Consider the following 20,617-nt stretch of genomic DNA (forward strand, 5'->3'; position numbering starts at 1 on the left):
CAGGTGGGAAACCCTGGCCTGGAGTTTTGTGAGGGGGAGGGGCACGGGTGTGGTGTGGCCCGAAGACTTTGCCCCTTTGCTGGGCTTCGGGAACCCTGCGGCATTTTGCCCCAGATTGGTGGGGAGAGCTTTCCTTCCCAGCTCCTCCTCCCCTTGAGAGAGCCTCCCAGCCGTCTTTCTGTTTTCCCACCTGCTGCGTTGCCAAGTGTCCTGTTGCCCCTCTCCCCATTTTGAGTTGAGGGGGGAGTGGTTGCAAGATCGCAACTCCCAGGAGAGCTGCGTGTGGTGTGGGAGGGGTCACTGGACCGCAGCTCACCTCTGATCTGGATCAGTGACACCCCAGCAGCGAGGAAGAGGGTCGGGAAACAGTATTAGACGGAAGAGTCAGGGTCTTTATTCGGTGTGGGTGGGTGGATCACTTTCCTGAGGGAGAGGGCTCCGTCCCTATTGAGTTAAGTCCTGGGGTTTGGTTATGATAATTGGAAAAAAAATTCATTTTTCTTGTAATGCACCTTAGAGCTGTCAGATCAGACCCGGGTTCCTTTCTCAGCTCTGCCACTTAGTGGCTATAGGGACTTGGAAAGGTCACCACCTCCCAGAGCCCTATATTCTTAATCTGGAAAATTTAAATATCAATACATACCTTCTAGGCCGGGGAAGGGGTGGGGGGGTGAGATAATTTATGCAAAGCACTTAGCACGGGGCCTGGCGCAGAATAAATACTGAACGAATGCTTGTCAGGAAAGGCTCATTCTTGTTAAATGTTGGGACTTATTATTTTTACGATGATAGTTGTTCCACCGGCTTCAGCCTGGCCTGGACCTCAGGAGTTGGTCAGGGAGGAGTGGAGAGTTGGTGTTAATTTGGTGGGTGGGAGGGAGGGGGCCTCGGGATTAGCTTTCCCTGCGTTGTGCACTTTATTTGATGAGGGCTTTAGTCAGATTTGTATTGCTTTCTTTAGGATTATTATTTTTTTCTCTCTTCTCTTGGAGAAGAAACAGCTCAGACTATTCCTCTGGCCGTGAAAATAAAATAATTGTATTGTGGTTTCTGATTTTTAAGCAAGACCCGGGTCCCCTCCCATGTTGTTCTCTGGGGCCTTTCCATTTAGCAGAGGGACTCCACAGTTTTCTTTGCGGGGACCGGGCTTGGCTGAGGGGTGTGTAAAAGGTTGGGTGGGTGGGTGGAGAGAGACTAGTGCTGGGGGCTGGGGGGGGGGGCGGGTAGTTAAAGGAAGAGACCGGAAGGGAGGAGGAGGGAGCCTGCTGGTGGGGAGGGAGGGAGGGGAGGAGGAGGTGGAGGAGGAGGAGGAGGAGGAGGAGGAGGAGGGAGGGGGTTGGGGAGAGCCTGCTACAGTTCTTTGTTTGACTCCGGGACTCAGGGACGGGGAGGAGGAGGGAGGGAGGCAGAGGCTGCAAGCGCCGGGGCAGGCCCAGGAGGCAGAGGAGGGACCGTCTCCCCCGCCCCCCCAGCCCCCACTCCCCCCCCTGCTGCTCCCCCCCTCCCTACCCGGACTCCGGGGGCACCGCCGGGGGACAGACACCCAGCAGGTAACCCCGGCCTGGCTCGCCCTCCCTTCTCGGATTTTCCTCCACACCCTCCCGGATGACCCCTTTCCCCGATTCTGTCTCCCCGTTTTCCTCCGGCCTTGCCTCTTTCCCCTGGCCCTCCTTGTTCCATCTCCCCCACTTGGGCTTGTCGCCCGCTGGCCGCGCCGCTGTCTCGTGCAGCCCGACTCCCTTCCCCTCGCCCGGCAGCCTCTGCGCCCCAGGTCTGCCCGCGGCACCTTTCGGGGCTCTGTCTCGCTGCTTCTCTGGGCTTTGCTTTCCTTCCGACCTGTCCCCTGGGGCTCTGAGTAAGGAGGCAGTCCCTGTCCTTTTCTAGCTCCCCCTGTTCCCCGCCCCCCCAACTCTGGCCCCCTTTCTCCTTCTAGCAGTCTCTAGGGGTGGGGAGAGAACCGGAATTTGGGGGGCCCTCTGGAGGGGCAAGGGGCTGTGTGTCGCTGGGGAAAGGGTCTGTGAGTGTGTGGGGGGGTGGGGGTGGGGGCAGTTGGAGACCTGGCTGCCTCCCTGTTGTCCCTTTAAATGGCCCTCACATTTCTGGGGACTCTTGGGGGGGAGGTGGCAAGCTGCCTGCCTGGGGGTAGGGCCCTCAGTTTGTCCACACAATCAGGGGTGGTAATGATTTAAAGGGACAGGCTCGGTGTGGCCACCGCCACCCCGAGCCGGCGGGAGGGGGAGCCGGCAGGCTGCGTCTGGGGAGGCTGGGCCGGTGAGCGGGGCATTTGAGGCTGGATCTGTAGCGGGGCCTGCCAGGTCCAGGATGGTGCGGCTGAGACCTGCAAGGAGGGGTGACAGCTTGCGGGGGAAGGGAGGCACTCAGCCTGGGCCTTCTCCTGGGCCCCACCTTTGGGTGCTCAGACTCCTTGGCCAAGAGCCCTTGAGTGCAGACTATGGAGTCTGGGGGCCATCAGGTGGGGACCGCTGGTGGGTCTGCAGGTCAGCGGCCTGGCCTGGGCACATTGGAGCTGGCCCCGTAGCTTCCCCTTTTGTTGTTTGGCTCTGTGCACAAGAAAGCCCCAGCCCCTCCCCCAGCTCCCCCTTCCCGTCCACATGCCCCCCCCCCCCAACACACACACCCACCCCAGCTGTTGGACAGATGAATTAGAGCCTCCGGCTTGGGGCCAGGGCTGGTGAGGGATTAAAGCTCTGGGGCTGGCCCTTTAAATGGCTGTTGGCCCCTCCCCCCACTCTGGTGTCCAGACACCCCATACACACTCCTGTGACCCCCTTGGCTGCCCCTCACTCCTTCTTTGGTGTGTCCTGAGGCCTGCCACTCCCCTCTCTCTAGGCTTGACCTTCCCCTCCAATACAAACACATACACAAACACTACACACAGACACAGACACACACACACAGTCTCTCTCTCTCTCTCTCTCCCCCTCTCCCCCTCTCCCCCCACATTCTCAGCGTCTCTGTCCTGGAAGGTTCCTTCTCCAGCAGGAGAACTTTGCCTGTCTGGCCTCCCTAGCCTGCAGCTGCCCGCAACCTGGTGCACGGAGGGGCCCCGCCTGGGTCAGGAGTAGCATCTCCCCCGGGGCCGTGTCGTCAGCAGCCCGGGCACCTTGCTCCACATTGCATCATGGAGGCTGGGGGCTGGAGGCCTGAGTCTCTGGGGCGGGGGGAAGGATGTGGGCCGGAGGGCCAGGGAATGGAGAGACTGGACTGGGAGCCCGAGTGTCTGGGACCTTAAGGGCCGAGCACTGTGGCTAAGGAAGAAACCATGGGTCCCTGAGGGGGACTGAGTCTGAGGACGGGCAGGACTTAGGTCTGACCCGAGATGGACACCTGATTCTTGGCCCTGGACTTCTGTTAAAAGACCTAGCTGTTTGTCCGTGACAGGAGGGGAGGGGGTGGGCCTCTGTCACCTTCTTGGGCCACATAGAGGAAGGAGGTGATGGAGAAACAGGATATGGCCTTGAGGGGTGGGATGGAAGGGAGGCTTGCAGCAGACCCAGACCCAGACCCAGGCCCGGAGTCAGTCAGTCCTTGTTCGGAGAGAGGCTCCTCCCCGCTGGGCCCGTTCGTCTCGTCTGGCCACCTGTGCTGCTCGCAGAGACCTGCCTGCGCCCGCCTGGGGGAAGGGGAGGGGGCAGAGTCCAGAGGGTGGGGTTGACTGGTGTCGTGATAAGGTGAGGGAGGAGGCTGAGCTGAAGGCCGGGGATGTGCGCACCTGGGGCCAGGATGGAGGCTGACTTGGGCGCGGAGGTCAGAGGCCGAGGGGGCTCCCCTGGGACCCGGGACTCAGCAGGAGGAGGGGTCAGTCACAGGAGGCATCATGAGTTGGGTGTCCACCGCGGACCGACACAGATGCCATCGCCTGTGCCTCTCACCCCCTGCTCCAGGCTGCTTCCTAAAGGGGAAGCAGGCTGGAGGACCACTTTGGGGATGGCTTTTTCTGGTTGCCACGGAAACAGGTTCTCCCATCCCATCTGACCACCAGCGGCTGGTCGCTCCTCAAGAAGACAGGGAGCACAGAAAGATTCTCCGGCCTGGGAGACCCCACTTCTAACTGGCTTTTTTTTTTTTTTTCTTTCAGGTTCCCCCAGGCACCATGCCAGCCCCGTAGTACCACCCATCCCACCCACGGCGGTCTGCTGCACCCCACTGCTGGGGCACTGGTTCCAATGAGACAGGACACATCAGATTCCATCTGGTAAGTCCTGCCCCTGAGCAACACCTCCCCCCACCCGCGACAGTCCAGCTCCGCGCTACATGCTTGAGGAAGAGTGGTACGATCTGGATCGTGCCCACTCCCCAGAATGGTCCAGTCCTGCTCGCGGCATGCATCCCCCCCACCATGTGGTGCTGGAGTGGTTCAGCCTTCCTGGTTTATGGAGCCCCCCTCTGTTGCCTCTGAGTGGTTCAGCCCGGTGCTTCAGCAGCCTCTCCACTACCACCAAGCGCCCCCCCCCCCGCCCCCGCCCCCGCCCCCCACCCCAGTGCTACAAGTCAGTTGCTTATTCAATGGACTTGAGCTAGAGTTTGCAAGCCGCGCGGTAGAGGTGAGCTACCCTGGAGGGATTTTTCTTGGGGTGGGGGTGCCCTAGAAGAGTTGTTGAACAGTCTGGTTTGTGGATGGTGATTGGAAATTGATTCCAAGAGGTAGTGGAGGCCCCTGGCACGAGCGCCTGCTGTTGCCATGACAATCGTGGCATCTCACCTTTCCTTCCAGATCCCTTTCTGTTCCGTCCTGTTCCCACTGCACTACAGCATTTGCCGGCTGCCCAGCGCCTTAAGTCTTACTCCTCTTCTCCTGGTCTCTCTCTTTCTGCCAGTTCTCTGCCTGAGGCTCTGTAGGCCAGAGCCTCCATCCCTCATTCTCTAGGAGAAAAGATGATACCTAAGCCGGGGACTTGAGTTCTCCGAGCGTGTGCCGCTGTTCTCCACTACTCACTGAATTTTTGAGTGGGACTGTTTTCTTCTGGGTGTCTCTGTTTGGCAGGATGGTTTGCACATTGGGTTACCTCAGTGGAATTGTGTTGAATGAATGTGTTAACTGAATGCGCTCTCTTGCCAAGAAAGCAATGGCTTCTGAGATCTGCTGCACAGTCTCCTGCCCACACCCGCTCTAGAGGACGTGAGACATTTGGGATGGTAGAGATGCCTGGGGTAGAACCCCGGGGGCAGGCTGACCCAAGAGATGGCCTGTGAGGATAAAACCAAGGGATGGAGACTAGGACAGAGGCCTTCTAGAAGAGTGCAAAGAGTTGAGGCCCTGGGAAGAAGCCCAGCCCTTCCACTCTCTTGCAGAGTGAACTTCACGAAGTCACCTAACCCCGCTGAGCCTCAATTTTCTCTTCTGTAAAATGGGGTTAAAAAAAAAAGTACCTCCTACCTTAGGTTTGGGGTGGTGGTGGGGGGAAGTTTTAAAAATGTATGTGACGTGTTTAACAGGGTGGCAGGCATGTAATAAGTATTCACGAAATGCTAGCAATTATCATCATAATGGGAGCTGCAGGGAGCTGTGAGGATAAGCAAGGACCTTAAGGAATAGGACAGAACTTGATTGAAGGCAGACAGACGCCCAAATATTGGACTGGAACAGAAGGATCACTGATCCAGCAAGCGTCAGGATTCCGGGCAGTGAGGCGAGGAGTCAGCAGGGTCAGCCTGCTCCAGTGTTTCCCAGACTCTGTTCAGGAACATGAAGGCAAACCCAGAAGGGCATGTGCAGAGACGCACGTGATCACGCAAGTGATGCAGAGGCAGCCCCAGACAAAAGACCGAGACAGGAGCCAGGCAGACACACAGACAGAGACAGCCCCTCAGAGTCATGTAGACAGGCATAATGACAGGAACGCGTCCGACGCAGGCCCAGAAGGAGACAAGATGAGCAGATATGCAGGTGCCCTGAGACAGACCCCGGGACCCACACACAGCCGACCTTGTCAGACACACTGGGGAACACAGCGGTCCAGTCAGAGGCAGACACAAGGCTCGCAGTGACACATAGCGGGCCGGGGCCGGCACTGTCACTCCTCGGTGGGGGGCGGGGAGGGGCCAGCGGCGGGGGAAGGCTGGGGAAGGGAATCCCGAGCGGGCGGCCTGCCCGGGTGGCTGAGTCACACAGCGGCGCCCCAGCCGGCGGCCCTCCCCTCCGCCTCCCCCTCCCCCAGGTAAGAAGCGAGCCTGTAACCCCTCGCTTCCACCGGGCCGGGGGAGGCCTGGCGGGGACCGGGATGCGGCGGGGTTCCGGGACCGGCGCCCCCTCGGCGCGCGTGGCGCGCGTCCGCCGACCGCCTGCTGGGGAACACCGTGTCCGCGGGGTCTTGTCTGTGGCCGGCATGTGAGTCTCCGTGCGCACGCCTGGCCCCTCAGCCCGCGCCCCGCGCGGCTCCAGCGCTGCGCGGAGGGGCTGCTCGGGCTCCAGCCCGCAGAGGGTTAAGTGGGTGTGATTGATGGAGTGGGTCTCTCTCGGGGCTCCGGGGGAGGGGGTCGGTTAAAGTCCCTGAGTCCAGAGCCCGGATGGAAGGGGCGGAGCTGGGCTCAGCCGGGAGTGCCCGGATGGAGAGGGCGTGGCCTCGGCAGGAGAAGAATTAACCCTTTCTGGGCGGCTGGCCCCCGGGACACGGGGCGGGCGGGAGAGGCTGGAATGGAATGTCTGCCCCAGAAGTATACCGTCCTCCCAGCCTGGCTCCGGCCGCGTGCGTCTTCCTCTCATCTGCCTTCGAGGAGTCTGTGGGCGTCTGTCTTTGTGCCTGCCCGTGGTTGTCCCCTCCCCTCGGTTAGTAGGGACACCGGGAGTCGGGGAGGTCTATTCCTGCCCCAAAGCGAGAGTGGAGGTGAGAGTGGACCGCGAGCCGCCTGCGGGAACAGGTGTGAGCGGGGCGTCGAGGCTGGCGTTCGCGGGGAGGGGCCGTCGTGGGGGAAGACGAGAGGGGAAATTCCGCGGGACCGGTGGTGAGCGGTGTGTGGGCTGAGTTGTGTCTGCCTCTGACTGTGTGTCTGTGTGTGTTCAGGGAGGCGGGGACTGAGTCAGTGGGAATAGGGGAAGGTTTTCTGGGTGACTCACGCTCCCCCCCCCACACCCCGAGCCTGAATCAGACCCCGAGGGAGGTCTTTGTACGGGAGGCGGATGGTGTGTGGGGGGGGGTGGCGGGGGGAGTCAGGCGCCTGGGTCCCGGGTGGGAACAGGGATCCGAGGTCGTTGGCGAGAGTGAGTGTGTGCTTAGTGTACAGGAAGTTTTTGTTGTCCAGCGAGGGCTGCTGTATTCTGAGTGCCGGCGTGGGGGGTTGCGGACAAAGGTGGAAACGGGCTTGGAGGGACGGGGCTCAGTGCTTTAGGGAAAGCTGAGTCAGTTCCCCGTGGGAAAGGGGAAGTGGTGGAGGGGAAGTGTCATCATCGCACTAGGGGAAGCTGCATTTCCTGGTAACTGGCGGCGCCCTGGGCGCCCCTTCGCAAGCGGGGATCTGTTCCCCTGATGCCCGGACCCCCGGTCTCCCCTCCCCACCCCGTCTTCCGTTGCGTGCTCCGGGACTTGGGTGGGGGGCTCTGGCCGGGGCTATACTGGGACCACCGTTAAGCGCTCTGCTCGTGCCCGGGCTTGGGAACCGAGAGAAAGTCTGTGCGGCGAGGAGAGCGAGCTCGGGGCAGGAACTCCGCCAGAGCCGCGGCGAGGGTCCGCAGAGCCCGGGCGTGAACCGGCCTCGGCGGGGAGGGCGCGCCGGGACCTGTGGGGTCCGAGAGCTAGCATGTAAACAGACGACCCTGCCCCGCGGAGGGAGGACTGTTTTCACCAGAAACCCGCCTGCCCTTGCGGGCTGGGTGGAAATTTCCCCACGGCGCAGACTTCTCTCGGCGAAGGCGAACTTTCCAGCCGCCCCCAGCCCCTCGTCGCGCGCTCTCCCCCGGCTTCCTGCCCGGCGCGAGCTCCAGCTGGAGCGCTGGCCCCGCCCCCGCCGCTTTGTACTCTACGCTCGCCTCTCGCAGCTCTTTGTACTCTAGACTCTCAATGGACCGATCCCGGGAGCGGAGCCGGCTCCCTACCTGCGGGGACGCGGGGTAGGCGACGGGGAGGCGCGGGGACGGGGAGTCTGGGCTCAGGGAGGCGAGAGGGAAGAACTGGGGCCAAAGGGAAGGTGCCCAGAAGGGGAGCGAGGCGCCCGTCGTGGGTCGAGGCGGCACCGACGGGAAGGGGCGGGGGGGTGGCGGTGAAGGAGGAAGTGAAACGGGTTCTGGGTTCTTTAAGGGAGTGGGCGGTGAGAGTGGGACAGGGGTGATGTCACCGCCTGTCGGGCCCCGCCCTCCTCCCTCCCGAAGGACCCCCCCCTTACACTTACACACGCCGCTTCCGCTGCGCAAGTAGCCACGTCACGGGCAACCCCCGAAATCCCCCCTCCCTTGGGGGGCGGGGGCCACGTGGGCCGCGGGGAACCGCGTGGCCCCGACGGGGAAGGGCACAGAGGATACGGGAGCCACGCGAGAGGGGCCACTCGGGACCGCGGTGCGCGACTTCTCACAAGTTGGGGGGATTGAAGGGGGATTTTGGTTTGGGGGGTCGGTTGGCATTGAAGGTCTGGACAGGCGGGGAAGTGGAGGAGCTCAAGGAACTGGGTACGAGGCTGGGGGCCTGACCGTGGTTTGGGATGGGGTCAGGCGTCGGGGATGGGACGCTCAGGTCGCGGCGCGGGCGGGTCTGGGTACCGGAGAAGTCGCCGTGACCGGCCGGCCCTCCGCAGCTCCCGGGGGCACTTGGGGTGGGAAGCGAGGCAGTGCGCGGGGTGAAGTGAGGAAGGGGAGCGACCCCTTTGTCTGCGCGGGGCGTCCGTTGGCCGTCAGTCGGTCTCACGGCGGCGGGGCGCGGGGCGGCTTCGGGCGGTCGCGCCGGGAGCGCCGGTGGCTCCGCGGGTGCGTGGGACTTGCGGGGAGCGCCGTCCGCCAGGCCGGCCCGAGCGTGCGACTCGCCGCCTTCACGCGCCAGGGTCCCGGGCCCCGCCGGCGCCGCCGGCCCGAGCGCCGGGCCGGAGGTGGAGACCCTAGGTGGGAGCCACGGGGTCACACCGGGGTCACCCCAGGCCGAGCCCGTCTGACCGGCTCCGCCGCCCCTCCTCCCCCGGCCGGCCGCGGCCGGGCTCACCTCGCTCTCATTGGTCCCGGCCAGGCTGTTACTGAGGCGGAGACACGGGTGATGATTGGTTCGCTGGGGAGAGAGGAAGTCCTGTGATTGGCCAGATCTCGGGAGCTCGCCGACGCCGGGAGAGGACGCTCCCACGGAGGCCGGGTAAGCCGCCGCCGCGCCGCTGCCCGTCCGCCCCAGTGGCTCCCGACTGCGAGCTGCCGCCGGCCCGCCGGGCCTCTGCCGGACGCCGGTCCCGGTCCCGGCGTCTCGCCGCCGCCCTGGGCCGCCGGGGGCCTCCCCTCAGGGAAAGCCGGGGCGGACGCCCAGTGCAGATGACCGCCCGGCCCAGCCCCGGGCCTCCGCTGTGTGCTGGCTGGCTCACCTCACTCCTCCTCCTCCTCCCTTCTGTAGAATTGGCTGTGAAGGGCCCTGGGTGGCCGTCTGGGGGCAGTGGGCACTCCTGTCAGAGCGGCTGGAGCGGGACCGTCGCCCCAGAGAGCTGGGGCAGGGGGCCGTGCCCGATCTCCAGGGCTCCTGGGGCCACTGCTGACCTGGTAAGGGACAGGCCGGGGCCGGGTTGGCGGTGTGCAGGCTGCTGGCTCAGACTGCGCCCCCACTGAGACCGTAATCTCTTCTCCCTGGCTCAGGCTGGATGCATCGGGCAGTGGACCCTCCAGGGGCCCGCGCTGCACGGGAAGCCTTTGCCCTTGGGGGCTTGAGCTGTGCTGGGGCCTGGAGCTCCTGCCCGCCCCATCCCCCTCCTCGTAGCGCATGGCTGCCTGGAGGCAGGTGAGAACTTGGGGCCTCTGTCTCTGTCTCCAGGCACCCTTCTTCCCATCCCCTCGACTCCTCAGTCTCTGTGTCATTCTCTGGGTTTCTGCCATTCTGTGGACCTCAGTGCCGTCCTCGGCTGCTCTCTCTCAGCCTCTCAGCCCTCTCTGTCCTAGGTATGGGCAGGACTGTGAAACGCTGCTGTGTATTAACAGACCCCTTCTCTCTCTAGGTGCTCTGCCAGCATCGGGCAGCCCCCACTCTCTGCGCCCCTACCCCCTTCACATGGCAGTAGTTCCGGGCACCCCAACAAACCGTATTATGCTCCAGGGTGAGTGAGGATTCAGACGTGCTGGGGATGGGAGGTAAGTCTGGGGCCCGGGAAGAGTTCCCCGAGGCCTGACCCCAACGCCCGCAACCCCTTCTGCTCTGTAGGACCCCCACCCCAAGACCTCTCCACGGGAAGCTGGAATCCCTGCATGGCTGTGTGCAGGCGTTGCTCCGAGAGCCGGCCCAGCCAGGGCTGTGGGAGCAGCTTGGGCAGCTGTACGAGTCCGAGCACGACAGTGAGGAGGCCATCCGCTGCTACCACAGCGCCCTTCGATACGGAGGAAGCTTGGCTGAGTTGGGGCCCCGCATTGGGCGACTGCAGCAGGTGGGATGAGGCCGACCCTGGGAGGGGCGCAGGATTGTGCCTCCCCGTTCAGTACCCACATCTTAATGTGTGCTTCTGCCCTCAGGCCCAGTTCTGGAACTTTCATGCCGGCTCCTGCCAGCCCCGAGCCAAGGTCCTGCCTCCCCTGGAGCAGGTGTGGAACTTGCTGCACCTCGAGGTGAGACCGGGGCCGACTGGGCCAGGGGGGAGGCCCGGGCCGGGTACGGAGCTGTGTCATTGTCTCTTCCCTTTCTGTCTTCAGCACAAGCGGAATTACGGGGCCAAGCGGGGAGGCCCCCCAGTGAAGCGAGCCGCTGAACCCCCAGTGGTGCAGCCTGTGCCTCCCGTGGCACTCTCGGGCCCCTCGGGGGATGAGGGCCTCAGCCCCGGAGGCAAACGTAGGAGAGGCTGCAGCTCAGAGCAGGTACGGTTGTGTGTGGGCAGGTGGGCAGGCAAGTAGCCGGACGGCCGGGCTGGGGGACGGAGTGGGGTCTCACGCTCTCTTTCTTTCTAGACCGGCCTTCCCCCAGGGCTGCCGCTGCCACCACCGCCACTGCCACCACCGCCACCGCCGCCGCCGCCACCGCCGCCCCCACCCCTGCCTGGCCTAGCCACTAGCCCTCCCTTTCAGCTGACCAAGCCAGGGCTGTGGAGTACCCTGCACGGAGACGTCTGGGGCCCTGAGCGCAAGGGTTCGGCTCCCCCGGAGCGCCAGGTGAGCTCCTGTCCGTTGCCCCTCACCTCTCGGGTGCCAGGCCTGCGTCCTCCATCCTCCGTCCCTCACTGGCGGTCCTCCTTCCTCTCCCGCAGGAGCAGCGGCACCCGCTGCCCCACCCGTATCCATACCCGGCTCCGGCCTACACCGCGCACCCCCCTGGCCACCGGCTGGTCCCGGCCGCACCCCCAGGCCCCGGCCCCCGCCCCCCAGGAGCAGAGAGCCATGGCTGCCCGCCTGCCACCCGTCCCCCCGGAAGTGACCTTAGAGAGAGCAGAGTTCAGAGGTCGCGGATGGACTCCAGCGTTTCACCAGCAGCAACCACCGCCTGCGTGCCTTACGCCCCTTCCCGGCCCCCCGGCCTCCCCGGCACCACCAGCAGCAGCAGTAGCAGCAGCAGCAACACCGGTCTCCGGGGCGCGGAGCCGAGCCCAGGCATCGTGAGTGCCGGCGGTGGGCGCAGTGGGGCACCGGCCCGGGAGCTCCTCTTCGGGTCGGGGAGCTGGAGCGGCGCTCTGACCGCTTCGCCACCCTTATCCTCCGCTCGCAGCCCGGCGCTGACCATTACCAGACCCCCGCGCTGGACGTCTCCTCTCACCAAGGCCGCCTGGGGCCCTCGGCACACAGCAGTCGGAAACCGTTCCTGGCGGCTCCCGCTGCCACTCCTCACCTGTCCCTGCCGCCCGGGCCCCCCTCACCTCCTCCGCCACCCTGTCCCCGTCTCCTGCGCCCCCCACCGCCCCCTGCCTGGCTGAAGGGCCCGGCCTGCCGGGCAGCCCGCGAGGACGGGGAGATCTTAGAGGAGCTCTTCTTCGGGGCTGAGGGACGCCCCCGTCCTCCCCCACCACCCCTCCCCCACCGCGAGGGCTTCTTGGGGCCTCCGGCTCCCCGCTTTTCTGTGGGCACTCAGGATTCGCACACCCCTCCCGCCCCCCCAGCCACCAGCAGCAGCAGCAGCAGCCCTACGGGGCCTGTGTCCTTCCCCCCGCCTCCCTACCTGGCCAGAAGTTTGGACCCCCTTCCCCGGCCCCCCAGCCCCACACTGAGCCCCCAGGACCCACCTCTCGCACCCTTGACCCTTGCCCTGCCCCCAGCTCCTCCCTCCTCCTGCCACCAAAATACCTCAGGAAGCTTCAGGCGCCCGGAGAGCCCTCGGCCCAGGGTCTCCTTCCCAAAGACCCCCGAGGTGGGGCCGGGGCCGTCGCCAGGCCCCCTGAATAAAGCCCCCCAGCCTGCGCCGCCCAGGGTTGGGGAGCTGCCTGCCCGAGGCCCGCGGCTCTTCGACTTTCCCCCTACCCCGCTGGAGGACCAGTTCGAGGAGCCGGCCGAGTTCAAGATCCTCCCCGACGGGCTGGCCAACATCATGAAGATGCTGGACGAGTCCATCCGCAAGGAGGAGGAGCAGCAGCAGCAGGAGGCGGCCGTGGGCCCCCCGCCCCCCCTGAAGGAGCCCTTTCCATCTCTGCAGCCTCCGTTCCCCAGTGACACGGCCCCGGCCGCCACCGCCGCCACCGCCACCACGGCCACCCAGGAAGAGGAGAAGAAGCCACCACCAGCCCTGCCGCCGCCACCGCCTCTCGCGAAGCTCCCGCCCCAGCCCCCGCCCGCGGCCGCCCCGCTGCCCCCAGCGGCCGGTCCGGCCGGCCTGCTCAAGTCCTTGGCCTCCGTGCTGGAGGGACAGAAGTACTGTTACCGGGGGACTGGAGCAGCTGTTGCCACCCGGCCCGGGCCCCTGGCCGCCACTCAGTATTCCCCCAGCCCCCCGTCAGGTGCTACCGCCCCGCCACCCACCTCAGCGGCCCCCGGCGCCCAGGGCTCCCCGCAGCCCTCCGCTTCCTCGTCATCTCAGTTCTCTACCTCAGGCGGGCCCTGGGCCCGGGAGCGCAGGGCGGGCGAAGAGCCAGCCCCGGGCCCCATGACCCCCGCCCCGCCGCCCCCACCCCTGCCCCTGCCCCCTGCTCGGTCTGAGTCTGAGGTGCTAGAAGAGATCAGTCGGGCTTGTGAGACCCTCGTGGAGCGGGTGGGCCGGAGCACCACAGACCCGGCGGGCCCGGTGGACGCGGCGGCCCCGGTGGACGCGGCGGGCCCGGTGGACAGTGGGACTGAGCGGCTGCTGCCTCCTGCCCAGGCCCGGGAGGAGAGTGGCGGGGCCGGGGTGGCGGCAGGACCGGGCAGCGGCAAGCGGCGGCAGAAGGAGCACCAGAAGGAGCACCGGCGGCACCGGCGGGCCTGTAAGGACAGCGTGGGTCGGCGGCCCCGAGAGGGCAGGGCGAAGACCAAGGCCAAGGCCCCCAAAGAGAAGAGCCGCCGGGTGCTGGGCAACCTGGACCTGCAGAGCGAGGAGATCCAGGGGCGCGAGAAGGCCCGGCCCGATCTCGGCGGGGCCTCCAAGGCCAAGCCACCTGCAGCTCCGGCCCCTCCACCGGCTCCTGCCTCCTCTGCCCAGCCCATGCCCCCCTCCGCCCCCGGGCCCGGGAAGAAGGCCCGGGAGGAAGCGCCAGGGCCCCCCGGCGTCAGCCGCGCTGACATGCTGAAGCTGCGCTCCCTCAGCGAGGGGCCCCCCAAGGAGCTAAAGATCCGTCTCATCAAGGTGGAGAGCGGCGACAAGGAGACCTTCATGGCCTCCGAGGTAGAGGAGCGGAGGCTGCGCATGGCGGACCTCACCATCAGCCACTGCGCCGCCGACGTGGTGCGCGCGAGCAAGTAAGCCAGGGGCCGGCGCCTGGGACCCCCTGCCCCGGCTGGGTCACCCTGATAGCCCCGCCCTCGTCTCTCCGTCCTCCCCACAGGAACGCCAAGGTGAAAGGGAAGTTTCGAGAGTCCTACCTTTCCCCTGCCCAGTCTGTGAAACCGAAGATCAACACTGAGGAGAAGCTGCCCCGGGAAAAACTCAACCCGCCCACCCCCAGCATCTATGTACGTGGGCCACCCCTGCCATCCGGCTCGAGGCCGTGCTTGGGCCGGCGGGGGGGGGGGGGGGGGCGCTGAGCCTCACCACTGTCCTGTCTCCTGCTGCAGCTGGAGAGCAAACGGGATGCCTTCTCGCCGGTGTTGCTGCAGTTCTGTACAGACCCTCGGAACCCCATCACCGTGATCCGGGGCCTGGCGGGCTCCCTGCGGCTCAGTGAGTGTGGCAGGGGGTGTGGGGCAGAGCCATCTGAGGGCCCCCGAACCTGGAGACCCCCGGCCGGTGGCTAGCGCAAGGCCTCCTCAGTCCTATGTAGGCTGTGCTCTGAGTGATGGATCCGCCGGTCTCAGACTTTTCTCCCATCTGTGTGTCCCCGGCAGCGGGCAGAGGGGAAGGGATGTATCTCAGGACCCGGCTGGAGTCCCTTTCAGTTTTTTTGGCAGTGAGAGTGAGGGCACGAATTACACAGGGCCTCGGCCAGCCCATGGTTTGAGGTTTTCCCTCTTCCAGTCCTTTATTGTGCAGAATTTCAGACAAAGCTACAAACGTAGGAAGGGAAACCACATAGAAGCATAAACGTCACATCTCCCATGTACCTGGAGTGTCCTCTCTCCCCACATAGCCTCCCTTCTCTCCGCTGAGCTCCTGGAAGCACTTTCTAGGCTTTCACTTCACCCCATCTCCTTGGATCCAGTGATGACTTAAGGAAACTTCCATTCCTTGAGCACCTCTTGAGTGCCAGGTGGCATGTGCTTGTGGCCCCGTGCACACCCGAGGACACGGCTGGAGGGGCCCCGGCTCAGGGCAGCAGTGGGAGATGGCGTTGGGGGTGACCCAGATGAGAGCCAGGTCCCGGGAGGGCCAACCGTGCCAGTTGCCTGTGGGGCCCGCCTCGTCACCTGTCCTTCTGGGCTGACCCTGAGTCAGAGGCTCAGGGAGTAAGAAGGCCCGCGCTCCCTGCGCTCTGCCCCTGCCCCGACGCCCTGCTCGGTCCTCCCTTGCAGACTTGGGCCTCTTCTCCACCAAGACGCTGGTGGAGGCGAGCGGCGAGCACACGGTGGAGGTGCGCACGCAGGTGCAGCAGCCCTCGGACGAGAACTGGGATCTGACGGGCACACGGCAGATCTGGCCTTGCGAGAGCTCCCGTTCCCACACCACCATTGCCAAGTACGCACAGTACCAGGCTTCGTCCTTCCAGGAGTCCCTGCAGGTGAGGGGCGCACGCCTGGCCGGACCCAGGGGGTCGGGATCTGGGGGGCGGTGGGGACACCTGGGGGCGGGTGCTGACCCAGGCCTGCGCCCACCCCTCTGTGGCCAAGCAGGAGGAGAAGGAGAGTGAGGATGAGGAGTCTGAGGAGCCGGACAGCACCACGGGGACCCCTCCCAGGTAGGTCCAGTTGGGCCCTCCCCTTCCCCACTCCTTGGTTCTCGTGCCTCTCCACCAACCAGCGCGCCCTTTGCCCCCGCAGCAGCGCGCCCGACCCGAAGAACCATCACATCATCAAGTTCGGCACCAACATCGACCTGTCTGATGCCAAGAGGTCAGAGGGGCGGGGGCCGGAGCGCCGCCTGGTGGGCAGAGTTGGGTGGGGGGTAGCCTCTCACTTCCGTGGCACCTTCGCCCCCGCAGGTGGAAGCCCCAGCTGCAGGAGCTGCTGAAGCTGCCCGCCTTCATGCGGGTCACGTCCACCGGCAACATGCTGAGCCACGTGGGCCACACCATCCTGGGGATGAACACGGTGCAGCTGTACATGAAGGTCCCCGGCAGCCGGACGCCAGGTGCGCTCCTGGCGGGGGCGTGCGCGGGCGCGCGCGCACGGCGGGGGGCGGGGCTGCTGCCGGGGGCCTCCGCCAGCCAATGAGGGCGCGAGGGCGGGCCGGGCGCCGAGCGCACGCTCGACCCCGGCCAGCCACGCCGTTCTCTGTCGCCCCCTGCAGGCCACCAGGAGAACAACAACTTCTGCTCCGTCAACATCAACATTGGCCCTGGCGACTGCGAGTGGTTCGCGGTGCACGAGCACTACTGGGAGACCATCAGCGCCTTCTGCGACCGGTGCGCGCCGCCCTGCCTCCCTCCCGTCCCTTCCCCCCGCCGCAGGCCCGGCCCGGGGTCCTCAGACTTGACCCCTCTGACCCTGTGGCCACCCTGCAGGCACGGTGTGGATTACCTGACTGGTTCCTGGTGGCCGATCTTGGATGACCTTTATGCTTCCAATATCCCCGTGTACCGCTTCGTGCAGCGCCCCGGCGACCTCGTGTGGATTAATGCGGGCACCGTGCACTGGGTGCAGGCCACCGGCTGGTGCAACAACATCGCCTGGAACGTGGGGCCCCTCACCGGTGAGAGGGTGGGGCGCGCGGGGCGGGAGCGCAGCCCGCTGTGAGGAAGGGGCCTGTTCCCGTCCCCGCCCCCTCCGCGCATCCTCAGTCCCCCCTCTGGCCCGCAGCCTATCAGTACCAGCTGGCCCTGGAACGATACGAGTGGAACGAGGTGAAGAACGTCAAATCCATCGTGCCCATGATTCACGTGTCCTGGAACGTTGCTCGCACGGTCAAGATCAGCGACCCGGACTTGTTCAAGATGATCAAGTGAGGGCCCGGTGTGGGAAGCAGCCCGTCTCCACCCGAGCAGGCCCCGGTCTAGTGCTTCCTGTCCGGCGCCACCTGGCTCCCCACCTTGCCCCCGTGTCCCGCACTGTGCCCGCGCTGGGATGGCCATGGGCCCCGGCTCCCAGGCGCTTTCTTTTTCTCTGATCCAAGTAGACAAAAGCCACACGAAATGTTAGCTGTGACAGATGCCCAGGTCAGGGACTGTGACCCCCCCCCTCCGCCCCCCTCCGGCCCTCACCGCGCCCTCGCCCCCACCGTGTGCAGGTTCTGCCTCCTGCAGTCCATGAAGCACTGCCAGGTGCAGCGCGAGAGCCTGGTGCGCGCCGGCAAGAAGATCGCCTACCAGGGCCGCGTCAAGGACGAGCCCGCCTACTACTGCAACGAGTGCGACGTGAGTGCGCCGGCCCCCGGACTGCCCCCCTCCCCGTCCGTCCCTGGGACTGCCCTCCCCCCCTTACCCCGCGCTGACGGCCCCGCTCCGGGTCCCAGGTGGAGGTGTTCAACATCCTGTTCGTGACGAGCGAGAACGGCAGCCGCAACACGTACCTAGTGCACTGCGAGGCGTGCGCTCGGCGGCGCAGCGCGGGCCTGCAGGGCGTGGTGGTCCTGGAGCAGTACCGCACCGAGGAGCTGGCGCAGGCCTACGACGCCTTCACGCTGGTGAGGCCCGGGCGGGCGGCGGCGGCGGCGGGCGGGCTTCCCCCCCTTTCCACCCCCGGGGCGCGCCCGCCGCCGCCCAGCCTGCCGCTGAGCCCGGCGCCCGCTTTCTCCCCCGCAGGCCCCCGCCAGCACGTCGCGATGAGGCCGGACGCCCCGCCCGCCCGCCCGCAGGGCGCCGCGGGGCCACCAGCACACGCCTGGGCTGGACCTAGGTCCCGCCTCTGGCCGGGAAGGGGGTCGGGCCCAGCCCTTCCACCCCATTGGCAGCTCCCCTTCACTTAATTTATTAAGAAAAAAGTTTTTTTTTAACAAATAAGAGGAAAAAAAGGAAAAAAAATGGGAGACGGGGGAGGGGGCTGGCAGCCCCTCGCCCACCAGCGCCTCCCCTCACCGACTTTGGCCTTTCTAGCAACAGACACAAGGACCAGGCTCCGGCGGCGGCGGGGGTCACATACGGGTTCCCTCACGCCTGCCAGCCGCCCGCCCGCCCGGCGCAGACGCACGCGGCCCGTGCATGTACATAGACGTTACGGCAGCCGAGGTTTAATGAGATTCTTTCTATGGGCTTTACCCCTCCCCCCAAGACCTCCTTTTTTACTTCCAATGCTAGCTGTGATCCCTGTACATGTCTCTGTTTATTCACTTGGTTATGATTTGTATTTTCTGGTTTTTTGGTTTGTTTTTTAGGTTTTTTTTTTGTTTTTAATTTATAACAGTCCCACTCACCTCTATTTATTCATTTTTGGGAAAACCCGACCTCCCGCACCCCCCCTTCCCCCAAGCCATCCCGCCCGCCCCTCCGGGGACCGCCCGCCGCGGGGCTCTCCCTGCGCCCCAGTGTGTGTCCGGGCCCGGCCCGTCCGTCTCCGCCCGCCCGCCCGCCCGCCCGCCCGCGGCGCCAGCCGGGCTTTCATGGTGCTCAAACCCGCTCCCCTCCCCGACGTCCTGCACTTTCTCGGACCAGGCCCCCACTCCCGACCCGACCCCAGCCCCGCCTGAGGGTGAGCGACTCCTGTACTGTAGGGGAAGAAGTGGGAACTGAAATGGTATTTTGTAAAAAAAAAAAAAAAAAAAAAAAAAAAAAAAAAAAGTAATAATAAATAAATAAAAAAATTTAAAGTTTTAAAGAAAGAACTATGAGGAAAGGAACCCCGTCCTTCCCAGCCCCGGCCAATTTTAAAAACACAGACCTTCCCCTCACCACCCCACCCTCCGCCTCCCCTTTTCTTTTTAAGCGTGAACCAGCCCAGGGCCAGGGCCTCACTGGGGCAGGGACACCCCGGGATGAGTTTCTCCGGGGCTTTATTTTTGTTCGGTCGGTGGTTTTTCTCTCCCACGCTGGGGCTGCGGAGGGCTGGGGGGTTTACAGCCCCGCCCCCTCGCACTGCACTGTCTCTCTGCCCCAGGGGCAGAGGGGGTCTTCCCAACCCTACCCCTATTTTCGGTGATTTTTGTGTGAGAATATTAATATGAAAAATAAAATCAGAGAAAAACACCCGGTTTTGATAACGTGCTGGAGCTCGCGGGGCGCGCACGCGGGGGAGGGCTCCGGGCCCGGCTGCGCAGACCCCGGCGGGGCGAGCCCCTCCCCGAGGCGCCTGTGGAATGTCCAGAGCGCTGGTCCGCTCCTCGGGCTGGGGGGTGCCTAATCCTGGAGCCGCATTCCAGGATAAGGGGGGGTGGGGAGAGGCTGGGCCGGGGGAGGGGCAGGAAAGAGGGCTATAAGGGCCGCGGCCCAGGCGGGCGGGAGCCAGGCAGGCCATGGCGGATGTCCCCGGGGCGCAGCGACCGGCTGCGGGCGGCGGCCCAGAGCCTCGGGACCCCCTGGACTGCTGGGCCTGCGCTGTGCTGGTCACGGCCCAGAACCTGCTGGTGGCCGCCTTCAACCTCCTCCTGCTGGCGCTGGTGCTGGGGACCATCCTGCTACCCGCTGTCACTATGCTCGGCTTCGGCTTCCTCTGCCACTCCCAGGTGAGCTCGGCCCTGCGTGCGCGGGTGGCGGTGGGGTCCGCGGGCGGCAGCTCCCCGCCCGGGCTGTCCCGCCGGCTTGGGCCTGACGCCTGCTCTCCTCCCACAGTTCCTGCGCTCCCAGGCACCTCCTTGCACCGCGCACCTGCGGGACCCGGGCTTCACGGCCCTGCTGGTCACCGGATTCCTGCTCCTCGTGCCGCTGCTCGTGCTGGCCCTGGCCAGCTACCGCCGCCTTTGCCTGCGCCTCCGCCTGGCCGACTGCCTCGTGCCCTACAGCCGAGCCCTCTACCGGCGCCGGCGCGCCCCGCAGCCGCGGCATAGCCGCGCTTCACCAGGGCCCCAGGCCGCTCCCACATCAGGAAAGGTCTGGGTCTGAGGACCCGCGAGTCAAGAACCACCCTGACGACTGCCCCTACTTCCAGTCGGCCCAAGGACTTGAAAAAACGGGGGGGGGGGTGTCTCCTGACCTACTGCGCTGCCACCCGTGCCTAAGCCGGGTTCCAGCATCCCCTCGGGGGAACCGGAGCCTCCGTGGACCCAAAGCTGGCGGAAATCCGCCACACCCCGGGAAACCCACTTTCCTCCCTGAATCCTGAACATCTGGGCTGGACCCTGCCCACCCCCACCCCCCCACTCTTCCGTCCCTCAGGACAACTGAACCTCGTGTGGTCCCTCTGCTGGTGCAGCTCCTCTGGGATCGACGGGCTGAGGGGGCGAGATTGGAGGGGGAGCGACCGCACATCAATAAAGAATGAACTGAATGCGTCCCTGGGATCCTGTGAACAGGGGGATGGCACAATTCCTGTCACCCCTGCCCTGTGCCCAGAAGCAGGAAACAACATGGGGCCGGGGCTCCAGAGCGCATCCTTCAGCCTCCCGGGGGCCTTCCCTTATCGCGGTGGCCTGTTCTTCCTGGCCAGACCCCAGAGCTCTGTCCCTGACCCTCAAGTCACCGCCCCCTCAATAGAGCGGAGAGGGCCCAGCCTCTATCGCCTGCCCTGCTCCCCTTGGGGACCCGAGCCCGTTCTCTGACCCCAGCTTGGAGGAACTCGGTGTTGCCAGGCCGGGGAGGGAAACAATGGGCCTTCCGGAGCAGGATGACACCCCCTCCAGGCGCAGTCCTGGAGCAGTGGCGTGGGAGGGAAGATGGAGGGGCCCACCCTGGGGCCTGCACGTCCAGGGTGGGGAAGGCGGGCTGACAGTGC

General features: G+C 65.3%; 2 protein-coding genes across 2 annotated transcripts; both read left to right on the forward strand.

Moving 5' to 3' along the window:
- Positions 1–1,419: 1,419 nt before the first annotated feature.
- On the forward strand, positions 1,420–18,496 carry KDM6B (lysine demethylase 6B). The gene is made up of 24 exons (XM_080825626.1): positions 1,420–1,550; positions 4,100–4,216; positions 9,165–9,284; positions 9,534–9,676; positions 9,770–9,911; positions 10,126–10,224; positions 10,329–10,548; positions 10,634–10,726; positions 10,811–10,972; positions 11,063–11,263; positions 11,359–11,703; positions 11,814–13,966; positions 14,053–14,179; positions 14,282–14,387; positions 15,176–15,381; positions 15,494–15,558; positions 15,641–15,712; positions 15,802–15,950; positions 16,110–16,224; positions 16,324–16,511; positions 16,619–16,760; positions 17,046–17,172; positions 17,271–17,441; positions 17,560–18,496. Exons 5-24 carry the CDS (start codon positions 9,775–9,777, stop codon positions 17,581–17,583), a joined length of 4,902 nt encoding a protein of 1,633 aa, XP_080681752.1. The 5' UTR covers positions 1,420–1,550; positions 4,100–4,216; positions 9,165–9,284; positions 9,534–9,676; positions 9,770–9,774; the 3' UTR covers positions 17,584–18,496.
- A 408-nt stretch (positions 18,497–18,904) lies between these two features.
- Positions 18,905–20,185, forward strand: TMEM88 (transmembrane protein 88). The gene is made up of 2 exons (XM_080825687.1): positions 18,905–19,412; positions 19,519–20,185. The coding sequence occupies exons 1-2, from the start codon at positions 19,203–19,205 to the stop codon at positions 19,786–19,788; spliced, it is 480 nt and encodes a 159-aa protein (XP_080681813.1). The 5' UTR covers positions 18,905–19,202; the 3' UTR covers positions 19,789–20,185.
- The last annotated feature ends 432 nt before the right edge of the window (positions 20,186–20,617 follow it).

Source organism: Martes martes (assembly GCF_963455335.1).
Source record: "Martes martes genome assembly, chromosome: 16".
Lineage (NCBI taxonomy): Eukaryota > Metazoa > Chordata > Mammalia > Carnivora > Mustelidae > Martes > Martes martes.

Excerpts from the sequence above, each read along its gene's own strand:
- KDM6B (XM_080825626.1), top strand. The coding sequence starts at position 9,775 with ATGCATCGGGCAGTGGACCCTCCAGGGGCCCGCGCTGCACGGGAAGCC. Across the intron at positions 10,727-10,810 it reads GGAACTTGCTGCACCTCGAG|CACAAGCGGAATTACGGGGC; the intron begins GTGAGACCGGGG and ends TTCTGTCTTCAG. Across the intron at positions 14,180-14,281 it reads CGCCCACCCCCAGCATCTAT|CTGGAGAGCAAACGGGATGC; the intron begins GTACGTGGGCCA and ends CTCCTGCTGCAG.
- TMEM88 (XM_080825687.1), top strand. The coding sequence starts at position 19,203 with ATGGCGGATGTCCCCGGGGCGCAGCGACCGGCTGCGGGCGGCGGCCCA. Across the intron at positions 19,413-19,518 it reads GCTTCCTCTGCCACTCCCAG|TTCCTGCGCTCCCAGGCACC; the intron begins GTGAGCTCGGCC and ends CTCCTCCCACAG.